Source organism: Phaenicophaeus curvirostris, chromosome 1 (assembly GCF_032191515.1).
Source record: "Phaenicophaeus curvirostris isolate KB17595 chromosome 1, BPBGC_Pcur_1.0, whole genome shotgun sequence".
Classification (NCBI taxonomy): domain Eukaryota; kingdom Metazoa; phylum Chordata; class Aves; order Cuculiformes; family Cuculidae; genus Phaenicophaeus; species Phaenicophaeus curvirostris.
This window is the reverse complement of record NC_091392.1, coordinates 30,455,999-30,468,554: the sequence shown is the minus strand read 5'-3', so window position 1 is coordinate 30,468,554 and position 12,556 is coordinate 30,455,999. Positions and strand designations below refer to the sequence as shown.

Genomic DNA, 12,556 nt, shown 5'->3' with positions numbered 1-12,556 from the left:
AATATTTTGACATGATGTTTGCACAGATCATAGATTCTACGATTCTGCTACAGCACTATTACAAAAAGCTCATGTCCTTTAAAATAAAAGATCAAACACACTCTGAAGTTAAACAGACTTAAAGCCAAACATTCTCCAGCTTCTTTTATTTAAATTATTTTTATGACACCTCATCAAATCCAAAGGGGTGGAAGAACCTCTGGTTATCACCAAGCCCTGCTGTATATGTCTCCATTAAACTCTTAGCTCTGGAAAGAAACTGGTGAAACAACCTACTGTCAACTAACTATACTAGGCAGAGTGTTTGGCTGACATTTTAATGCCCCTCCTCTTTGACGAACCACAAAACAAAAATACTGAACACTTAAAATGAGCTTCTTCAGCAATTATCAGTCTGTGAATGCTCCAGGTAGGAAGACTGGCTTCGTCACATCACTGATACATAAGACTGCACATAAAGACATATTTTGCCTTAGGCCTGAGTATTATATCCATACCAAATCACATCAGGAAGCAAGCATCAAGAAAGACTAGCTCTGTAAAAATATTTATAAAAATCTGATCATTGGAAGAATCCTTAATCCCCTTTGTTAAATTCAAGATGCAAAGAACAGTAAAATGACAAAGAAAGTCACACTATTCAGTATATCAACCACTTTTTTTTTTTATTTTCATGGCATAGAATATCCCTGCAGATTACTGATAGATCTCAGTACGGCTTTTTATAGCTGCCTCTGTTGTACCCATCCCCTGAACTCTTATCTCACATACTATTGTCTGCTTTCTTATCTTGGGATTCTTTCTTTATGCTTCCTCTTGAGGTATGCACACAGGAACTATGTGTTTTTTACAAGACAGTAAACAAGGATAGAAAATGAAACCCTGGCCTAGTGAAGTCAGTGACAACACTTCAGAGTTTCCTGGATCTTATCAGAAAAAAAAAAATTAAAAAATTATTTTATCAAAGGAAGTTGGTATGAGCTCCAAAATAACACTTATGTACTTAGCAAATAATTCAGGTATCATGTTCAAAAGAATGACCTAAAAAATCCTGCCACTGCGTTTAGGATTTTATGAAATCAGATGATGACTTCCTTACGTGCCTTGTTATATGAGTGCGTGTCCTCTCGATAGACAACATCCATCAGGCAACCAGAGCTGGTTATTTTAAGCAGCCTACATGTCCCCATTCCACAATCTTCCAGGACTCCTCAGGGAGCTTCACGCCTAAGCACAGCTCTGTGGTGAGAGCCTAAATCCAGACAACAGGTGTCTTTCAGAAGAATCTTCTCTTAAGCAATTGGCAGATATTAACTCAAAGCACAGAGCAGAGATGTGTGTGCCTGAGGCCTCGGGGATGGTTACTGCTGAGCCTACAACACTTCATGATCCAGTACCCAGAGTGGGACAGTGAGCTTCTCCACATCCACCTCCACTGAGCAAGAGTTCAGTTGTTAAAAACATCACAACACTGCTATCTCTGTTTGAGTACAGTCTGCAGAAATGTTACAACAATGGAATTAGTTATCTAGATGAATGCTGCTCTATTATGGGTGTAAAGTAAATAAGCAAAGAAACAAACGAACCAGGAAAGCTGTGCCTGCTGATCACAAAGACCATTTCTTATCTGTAGGAGAAGTTCACTTTTATGAACTCATTTTTTAAAGTCTTTTCAGTTTAGCAGAGGTTCTTTAATGAAATTCCAAGCCAGTTTCTGGGACACGGCTAGAAACATGTGACAAACTTTACTTGATCAAATTTTTACCATACATTACTCTACTAATATGAGACAGGGCAGCTTTGAGGAGAATTACATAGAGCACAGCTCTAAAATTTTAAAGTTAAACTGAGAGGAAACAGTGTTCCTACAAGTTTATTAACTCCTTCAGCACTTCAAAATTTATTTTGGAATTTTTCAAACAAATAAATCAGTACTCAGGAGAACTGCTTAGAAGAAATAAGAATCAGAGGGTTCTTAATTGTTTCAATTAAAAATTCAGAGAGGAACAAGAAGGCAAAGCTAGGAAATGCAGTAAGTAGTTTTGCCCCTGATCTAATTCAACTTGGACAATTCAACTAATTTCCAGACAATTAAAATTAGAAAAATTAGAATTTTCTCATTTCATATTCTCTAAAGGTAGAAGTGTCCTGCCACAGAACTTCTACTAAACCCAGAACTTAGATATAACTGGACCCTTATGTGGACAAAGTGGACCCTATAAGTGGACAAATGTGCTTATGCTGATGTAGCAAAAGATAGTGTTTTCCCATTGCTGGTGAAATTCATGAGGAACATTTGTTGAGGAGCACTGATATAAAGCAGACAAAGGTGACACAAAAGCTGCCAGCAGGTATCTCTGGAAAGTGAATGCGACCTAATGGTAAAACACCACCCTGAGAAGTTGTCATGTAAATAACTCACATGGCATAAGTATCAAAAATGCATTCTAGTGGGTAGAGGTTGTTTCAGAAGAAAAATAAGGGTCACATCATCTAGCCTATTTAATCCTTTGAATAAACCCCAGCTTCATTAAGAGCAGAGAAGGCAGGTTCCAATGACAAGGAATACTGCTTGGCCCCCAGCTTTTTTTCCTTATTCCAATGCCAGCTACAGGCAAAATCTCCTGAAAAATATGGAAGTGCCTTTGCTGTTTCAGTGGGCAGGCTTGACATCTCTCTAGTGAACACTTGAATTTGAAGAGATGCACCACTCAGTACTTCAAGTAGCCCAAGGGATATCAAAATGAACATAAAATAAGAACTCTAAACTGGTGAAAATTTGAGCTTTATGCTAATTATGGAAACCAACATGAGAAGCAAACTGCATAATCAGTCTTCTGAGGATTTAAAAACGCTGCCAGCAGGCTCTACTATCATCTCAGGTCAAATGTAAAATATAAATGTGCAACCTTCTAGTTTCAATCCCAGCTCCACCACTGACTTTGTGAGCCATTCCAAATTGCCTCTGGTTTCCCTTCAAACTTTTCTCCTTCCTCCATTTCATTTCTAAGCTCACCTGAACGAGAACTGCTTCTTAACATGCAACTCAAAAGATAAGTTTGCACTGGTCTTCGGTTGTCCTCCAAATGCACTGTGTTCTGTCCCTCCCTACCCTCTTTTCCTCTGGGTTAACAACACAATTTGAAAAGAAAGGATAAAAATTTCAGCAAAAAGAACTTATTGCCATATAATATACACAGAATTCTGTGAAAAATCTGTGTTTTCTTGAGACTCACACAAGGCTATTAAAGACCACTGCTGACGACTGATTATTTAATGCTTAGTTTCATTACCCCTAATCCTTGCCACAGGTTTCTTATCCTTTCTGCTAAACAGGAAGAGTCCTCATCATGCTGCCAACAGATGACTTACATTCACTTCTTTCACCCCAGCAGTGCAAGAGGCAGAGGTCTGCTCCTAATGGACATGAGCACATACCAGGTCCCATCCTCTTTAAACGACTTTATGTAGACTTCCTGGCTGCACACTCATTAGCTCAATCCTGCTTACACAGCACATAGAAAATAATAATAAAGTGCCCCATGAAGTAGCATGTAGGGCTATAAATTTCAAACTGAGACATCTTCCATTTCTCCACCAGCAGACACATGGAGAAGAGGACTTGCAGGGGCTCATACACCTGATACCTTCTCACGGTGAAGTCAAGAAGTAAAACTCAGCCATCCTCACATCTTGAGGACAAGTGAAGAGGCACTCAGAGCACAAGGGTCCTTCACCAATGCACAGTGGTACCTCAAAAGCCCTTACTCTTAGAACATGACTGTTTGACTTTTTGATTTAATCCCAATCTGCATGCGCAAGACACAGTCATCAGAATAAAAGTCTCCACCACGCAAGCGAATGCTGTTTTCAGAGAGGTCCTCCAAGGTCTCTGAACTGCTATCTCAGTAAAAGGCAAAAGAGCCTGGAGGAAGGGAGTGGGGAAAAAGCAAGGAATTATATATATTCTAATGATGTCTTAATTTCCCAGCAGTTCTACAATAAAAAAGCTCCCTGGTGCTGCATATGATCTCACTACAAAGAATAGCACAAAACATCCCTCACTGTACGTGCTTGCATTGTTTTCCCTCGCAAACACGCTTTCCTTTGTTTACTGTATTTTCAAGTACCTACGTTCACAGACCACCCACAGCACCAGGTAGCCTAGCACTGGAGAGGTGAGAGCTAAGGCTAGGATTGCTTCCTTATATGAATACAAACTAATTTTTCTGATGCACATACACTAGTGAGACACAGCTCATCCTTAGTCAGTTCATGTTCCTGACAGGCTAACTTGTCCCAAGCTCCCTAGAAATCATGCAGATGAAAGAGCCAAGGCTGTGGCATAGGAATTACAGGATTGGGGAGTTAGGAAGGAATTTGCAAATCAAATTACAGGATTAGGGAGTTAAAAAGGAATTTGCAAATCAAGTGGTAATGCCTGCCTTACCTTAATTTAATTTATCATATTCTACTACGGCTCCCATCCATTGCAGCAAATCAGTATTGTACATAGAAGCAGTTATGGTGTGAGATACTACTCAATCTCAACTGTAGCACCTTGTTAAAAATATGCTCTGTATCCTTTGGGCTCTGACCCGCATACACTGGAACAAAGATAGGGATGAGTTTACAGATGAACACAGGATCTGGCAGGAAGCACACTAAGTCATTTCTTTGCTCTCCTTCTGCACTTTATCAGTGACATTTCCCTAACAGCACAAGATGCAGCACCAGGCTTACTGCATTTCAACTCCCCAAGGAAGCTAACTCAGATCTTCCCAGGGATTACACTTTATCTGGCAAGCACCAGAGTAAAAAGTGAAAACATTAGTCCATTTTGCACCTTGGTTGTTCACATCCACAGGTACTGCAACTCAACAACAGAAAAGATAACAGATAAAGAGGAGAATTTCTCTAGAATCTCTTTAAAACCCCCACTTTTGCTTTTGCTGATGATTTCAATAGCACTTATTACTGTGCAACCTTAATGTGAGGAACATTTTGAAAATGCATTCACTTTAAACCCAGCACAGCCTCTTTTTCCCTTACACTCACGCATCCCTTTAAGAAATGTCTAATCCCCTTCATTGCACAACCTGCATTTCTTATTCTCTGGAACAGAAAGCATACACCAACCTACTCCACTCTCTCCATTTTACACTTTCAGATCAGTTTGGCAATCCAGAGCTGAGGAGGGGGAAAGGAAGGAGAAGGAAGTGTGCTGTAATGCTTTGCCCTGAGCTACCGCTGTAAGAAAATGCAATGATGGGATTACGATTGAACTAAAGGGAAGTGTTCCACCTAGAGACCATCTTCACCAAGCAAGGCAGTGGGCATGTTACCTGCAAACAGACACACTTTTAGGATTGAATACCCCTGCTGGTTCTGTGGTGAAAAAAATGAGGCAAAGGTATTGCCCCCAGCAGTAATTAACAATGTTAATCTTCTTCTTCCTCTCTATGGTGATAAAAAGCGTCATTTTTATATTTAATTAATGCAGAGGATCATTTTGGAAACTGGCTAATGAGGCTCTGATCATATTACCATGAAAATGTGCATTAACACCACAACTGTGGAGGCTGCTTCATGTGTAGAGAATCCACTTTGTAATTAGCCCACTGTGAAATGAATCACATTAGGAGGAACTCAGAGGGAACCAGTCGGCAATGGGCACTTAGCTGCTGCTGTGCCAATAGACCACCAACACTGTAAGCTGTTTTCTTCTCCGTGCTGCCTGTCAGCAGCAACGCAGTCGAAAACTGCAAACGTTCAGCCTCTGTCAACGGCAATGTGTCAAAGCCAGGACAAATTACAGAGAGGGAGAGAACAAATGCTGAAAGGCACTAAACTTTAGTATGCGAGGGTCTGCTGTGCCAAGAGGAAAAAAAAAATAAACAAAAAGCTGCAAATCAAATAATGATTCAATAGGAGCTGAGCAAAAATTATGGGCTATTATGGGAAGTGCTTGTTTCATCTTTTTCTCATCTTATTCCGAAGGAGCTGGGAACATGTTAGCAGCACACTGCCACACTGCTAATCACACTGCTACAATGCTGAAAGAGACACCAGCATATCTAGATAGGATTAAGATCTTTGGCTAGTAGTAAACAGAAATAACACACACACAATGAATGAATAAGCAGCATACAGTCATGGAAACCCTGTTGTATTCAGTACCTGTTTAAAGGTGACAAGCACGTTTCAGAATAATTTCAATTTTAATTAATTAACATGGAAATATAACATGCTTCTTTGCCAATGCAGACATGCTATACAAACTTTATACCTGAGAACACAGACCAAACGGTTTCAGAGGCAGCAGTGCAACTTATCTGAAATCGGTCTTATTACCAAAGCTAAGGACTCCCTTAAAACATCACCGATATGGTTCAGTGAGACTGCTGCTATATGACTGACATCTTGGCAGAGGATGCACAAAAATGTTAAAAGAATCCCACAGGAAGTCATCTGAAGGGGGAGTGGCAAATGAGCAGAAAACAACAGGCACCCAAAATACTAATAATAATTACCAACACCCCCCTGCCCTCCAAAGAACTTAGCTAGTAATTTTGCAAAGAAAAAAACCAAAAAGGCAAACCAAAACAAAAGCATCTCTACTTACTCTCTGTAAAGAACACATTTTTATTCTGGAGATGCTGGTAATATCCTCTGCACTCACCTGGGAAACTTCATACAGCAGTTTGTAGTGTTCTTCTCTCTTCTGAAAAGTGCACAGATTGCAGCCCATCCTAATAAGCAACACAAGAGCAAAGCCTCTAATTTCCCCAGCACTGCAAAGCAAATGCACTGACAGGGAATTACCCTCCAGACTTGACTACTGTTTTTCATCAGTCACTCCAGCCCTGAAACACAGGCACACCACTGTTAGCTGGAAGCACAAGGCAGGGCAGTGTGTGGCAGCATGCTCTTCTTCCCTTTCCCTAACTATCTTACACTCACGTATACACACAGAGAGTTTCGACTCAGTTCATGGCAACACTCCCCCTGTCTCTGCATCAGTGCACATGACTACACAGATTCTCGCTCATGAATATTAATAGGCTCTCATTGATTATTTATGACAGAACGTGTTAGCAGGGAGGGGTGTCATAGCTGCTGCTTATGACAGATGAATATTCACTAATTAAGAAGCAAATGTACTGTGGTTAAACAAAATTCACTTGTGTCAATACCATCTCTATTTATTAAGGTTAGAGGGACTAAGCTTTACATATTTCAGCCACACTTGCCTTAATTTTAACAGTAATTGTGAGACTAATTCATGAATAGGGGTGGGAAAGGCACAAGTCTTATGTTAGGTCTCCACCTCGTGCAATAGGGATCACGGCATACATTTTAAATATTTGTAAGCATTTTTTGAGAGTGCCAGTGAAACCTGAGCTAATGTTGCTAAAAATTTAAAGCAATGAAGGAAGGAGAGAAAATTAACCTAGATGGCTACACTGCTAGTCTCCCCTTTGACACTGCCAAATTTAGTCAAAAATTCCAGTGTATTCATAAAAAGCACGAGTCCTTAACAACTTGTCATAGTTATACAGTATATGTGGAAATGCAGGTGACCTGGTGCACTTTGCATATATGTATACATTGCACTGTGTATTAAATAATCTCACATTGAAGTCTCTTCTGTCATGTAAAACAAATTAATAGTAATTATAGCCCCAATTTCCAAGAAACTAAACAGATACACCCTCTTGGACTCCTAGATATCAAAGTTTTTATTATAACATGCCATTATATCTCATTTTACCATTTGTAAATTAGATTTTAATGGCTCCACAATTCTCAATGTGTGTGAAGGCAAAGATGCATTTAAAATTAAATCTACATGTTAAATGTTAAGGCCAATGGAAACACACTTAATTCCATGCTGACATTAATTCCTATATCGTATATCATGTAATCCATTACTAGTTATGTACGATAAAAAGCCCAAGCCATGATAGATAAACCAAGACAGAAAATAAAAAAGTTGCTTTTCTGTTATCACTCCTTTCTCAGCAACTCTGGTAATCAAGAACTATGTCCTTGTTTCAAAGCATCTTTAATCTGGAGGGGACAGCAGGTGGAATCCAAAGCAGAAATAATTACTTGGAAACCAATGAAACCAGTTAGTTAAGATTGACACTGGACCCTAAAGAATTGTAATTACTAAGGACTGATGTACAGCTATTATGCTACTATATATTTTTTGGGGGGTGCAGTTTCCTAAAGTGCTTTGTCAAACATTCAAAATCGATAACAGGAAATGATTCTAATGAGCACTAATTGTTAACAAATTGGCTTTGCATATAGCAGCACCTCAAACACCACCAACACTGGGTAGCAAGCAGATCAACAATCATGTGCTGCTTATCAGTCCTGCCCCTTGGGATGTAATAATCGGATTTTCTGGACTTTAATTTTATCTAACGGCAATGATGAAAGCGAAACAGAGAAACCGATAGGAAAAATGTCCATTGCAGCAAACTCTGTGTATTAGTGAAGTTCGCTTCCATGTAAATTACAGATAGGTTGAGACTAATTCCTAATTAAATTTCACCTCCTTTAATAAGTGAGCAGAGTCAGGTGGCATCAAATAATGAATATTAACAGAGTAAACTCTTCTTATATCAACTTCCAGTACATAATGTTAAGATTAATTTTTATTTGGTGGAAGAGCTCGAGCAGGCAGGTTTGGCTCTAAACTTTTCCAAAGTCCTAGGGTTTCAAAGACAAACCACAGAGGTGGGTTCATCATTGTCAGAAAAAATCAGTCTCTGTTCTGCTCCTCCATATTCCCATGAAATGCTGTTCATGCTGAGAGGTTTAAAACCATGAAGCAAACATCAACTCAGTCTTTGAAGGTTTCTATATTGTGACGTGCAGAAGGATTCTCAGATGTGTAAATTTTGAACTTAAGGAAGTCAGATCAATGAACAAGACAACAGTCGTGCAAGGACCATGCCATCTATCGATGAAAGTGTTCTCTCCTTCCACTGACACAACTTCTTCCTCTGACACATACACAGTTTGAAAACTAAATTATATTCATAAAAGGAGCCATGATTTGCCCTGGTATAGTCCCTTAAAATTAGTTCTTAAAATAAATGGGGGAAAAAGGATATATTACAACAGGAATCTGGTTCTAGAGGTACAAGAAACAAACAAAGAAACATCAACAAAAAAACCCCAACAGATAAAATAAGAAATGGAAAATTACAGTTAATCTTTCAGCAGTTTACTCTGACAGTCTCTTTATTCATTGCTCTTCCTCTAGTTCTTTTGTTTCCTTCTCTGAAACCAACATAGGCTTCTCCATTCATTTATCAAGTGCTTGCCCTCGCCCTCTCACCATACAGAGAGTAAAAGGGTTCTGACTTCTGCTACTGCAGCCACTAATGGGCACAATCTGCAGGGCTGAATAGATTTATTTGAGAAGGAAAGATGTACTTCCAGATTCTTAAGCTCCATCTAAATAAGCTGCTTTGATTTTATATGCAATCAAAATACCAAACTTTTTGCACCACAGAATGACAGTCAAGGCAAAACTTGATTGAACTAATGACTAAATTGAAATATATGATGTGCTTTGGTCAAGTTGAATTTGATGTTGGTGAGAAAGCAATCTCTTTCTTTCCTTCCTTCTCTCCCTTGTCTTAATCACCCTCTAATATAAAATTCATAGCTAAAGGGACCAAAAAGGTACAAACCCATAATCAAGTGATGTTTATTCTATGTGTAATTCAAAGATATTTGAATAAACCAATACTTTCCTTGATTGTGGAGTTCTCCTTGTTCATCACCTACAATTTAATGTTACCATAAAGACTAAAATAATAATTTACAGTCAAACTGAGAATGCAACAATCTAAAGGGATGGAATTCCATTTCAAGAGAGCTACAGTAAGCTTTCTGTTTATATTTTCAGACAAGGGGTTCTTGTTTAGGTCCTCTAATTAATTATAAGTGTCTAAGGGATGGCTTAAACATTTGGCATACAGTTTCCTCACTGAGGTATAGAAATGTCTAATTACAAGCACCCATGCTTGAAAGTTTACCATTACAAAAAATTCAAGGCAGACACTGCAAATTAAAGGCCATTGACTCCTTCATATCTTTGTTATGACACACAGCTAAAAGACATATAATATAACATTTATTTTAACTGAGGATAATGAAGTTTTTGGTCCAAACTCAGTTGTGAAAACCAGTGAGGCAAACATGGAATTCCAAGTTTCCTGTGCATGCCCTTGAATTTGCACTCTCCTCAAGAATTTAACAACCCCACTGCATTTAGTCTACAAATTTTGAAGAATTCCCAGGAATTTAGCTCACAGAATAGATGGCAATGCAATTTATAGTCTTAGGGCTGCCTGTCTGTAGAGCAAAAATTTCATAGAACAAAGGGAATTGGAGAAACCCTTTGCTTCTCCCTAACATCCTAAACAAAGGTTTTAACTCACAAAGCTTGATCTCAGTCTGGCCAGACCTTTAAGTTCATTGTGATAATTAGTGTTTTTTGTAAAGCCTCAGCTGCTGGAATCAGGTGACTATATGCATCAGTCAGTTTGTAAATTACAAATGCAAGGAATTTTCCAGCCCTATGAGAGAAAAAATTAAAACCTTCAGTAAATGTAACCCAAAGACTCCAAACTTGCATGCAGGCTAAATAGCTAGAACTGTAATATAACATAATTTATATTTCACAGTAGGCTAAACAAAGGTGTAAACTATGGAAGTAGTGTCACTGAAATAGGCTCTGGCTTGAGTAAAATGGAATTTTTCAAATATAAAAATGCTGGAACACTTAAACACAAGCCCCATGAAAGACAGGTGAAATCTAACTCAAGATAAAAATGCAATATGCTCTTTTCCACAGATATCAGAACACACAGAATGCATAATTAAAAAAAATATATACACATCTACAACAAAATGCAATATTTGCAGGAACATGAATTTACGTCCAAAGAGGAGAGACTTATTTAAACTCATATCCACTACTTTCGCATAACCACCAAGACTTCATGCATTGCTCAAAGTCACAGCAGTAATAAGCGTGGTAGGAGGGAAGGTGAGAGACAGAATTCTCATGTTCTGTATGTCCCAGGACTGTAATTTATCTGAAAAATATTTAAGTCTACCTAATTGGAAATCAAATGTGCTCCATCAGTAGAATCTTTCATTGGGCTCAGATGCCTCCTGGAAGTAGGGTGCATCTACAACATAATATGATACACGTCCAGGCTACTGATTTTTTTTCTCGATCCATGGTTAAATTAACACAGATCTATGAGATTCCTAGTCCAAAATGTAAATACATGTCTAGATGGGGGTGGAAAGCAAACATACAAGGAACCTATCTCTTAGAACATAAAAGTTACTTTTTTGTTCTTCACAGAAAAAAAAAATTATCCCCCACCTTGTTTATTTATCACTCCCATATGAATGGGCTGGCTGGCTACCTTTCTTTGGGAAAAGTACCATTCCCTTACCTGGCCTAGTGGCTAAATTTTATACTGTTCAGAAACCTTTTCTTCATCCTCAAAGTTTCACCCAGGATATTCTTTTGTGAGGATTTTACTTTGACTGGCTTCCTTTTCTTAAACTGCTGCCATAAGCAATTACAGAAGTGTTGCAGAACAGAAAATTAAGTTTATACTGAACTTTAAAGCCACAGGAATACATAAAGACATCAAGTGGATAGAGTCGGTTAAATAGAAGAAACTAGTCAAAGCTAAGAGCCTTGTCTACACTAAGAACATTTCTAACAAATTCTGAAAGAAACTGGACTTTCTCTTGACTGTCTTTTCCCCAGAAGTTAATCATGAGGAAACTATCTAGAACACTTTTTTTAAGCACATGATCACGTGCAACCAGACTGATAGCTCATTACTGTACTAGAGAGTACCAACATTATGGAGTGTACAGAGTAGAATTACCTACAAACAAGCTTGAAAGTATTTAACGGAAATGACAAAATTTTACTCATGATAGCCAAACCTAAAATGGCTGAACAGAGCTGTGGAAAAACCCTCTGATCATAGATAAACTGGCATATGAAGTCCCATGTCAATAAGCATTAAGTAATGCATTTAAGGAACATTGTTAAAAAACTCAGAGTTGTGGTCTTTAAAGCAGTTATTTCTACTCAGCAAATGCATCTGGAATTGTGGATAGTTTCCTTGAAATACAGCTTCAGGGCTCAGCCACAGGAAGAATTCAAGCAGAATGTGGGGAATTTTAGGAAAAGACTGATAATGGAGCAGAAACTATCATCGTGAAACTGCATGTACCCAACAATACCTACATTTGAATACTGTCAGCAGTCCTGGTCTTTCCATCTCTAAATCACTAAATGGAAATTGAAGAGCTATGAAGAATAGATGAGAAACACAGATGTGCAATAGTTCACTTTCTCTGCATTTTTCATCTTAATCTATAAATTTTTTCCCTCATATGGAAGTCATTCCTTCTCACATTACACAATGAAATAATCAGACAATACACTTAAAGCAACAAAAGGAGGTATGGGGTTTTTTTCCAAGTA

General features: G+C 38.4%; 1 protein-coding gene across 3 annotated transcripts in view; it reads right to left on the bottom strand.

Annotated features, from left to right (window-relative positions):
• Nucleotides 1-12,556, bottom strand: part of PDZRN4 (PDZ domain containing ring finger 4) — a 242,687-nt gene that overhangs the window by 100,722 nt on the left and 129,409 nt on the right. Inside the window, exon 1 of one of the 3 annotated variants that reach the window (XM_069851782.1) lies at nt 6,683-6,978. The exons of the other annotated variants lie outside the window; for them this stretch is intronic. Coding sequence (XP_069707883.1) covers nt 6,683-6,751 — 69 coding nt within the window. The 5' untranslated portion in view covers nt 6,752-6,978. Of the gene's footprint in view, nt 1-6,682; nt 6,979-12,556 lie in introns of those variants that run through there. 3 annotated transcript variants of the gene reach the window in all.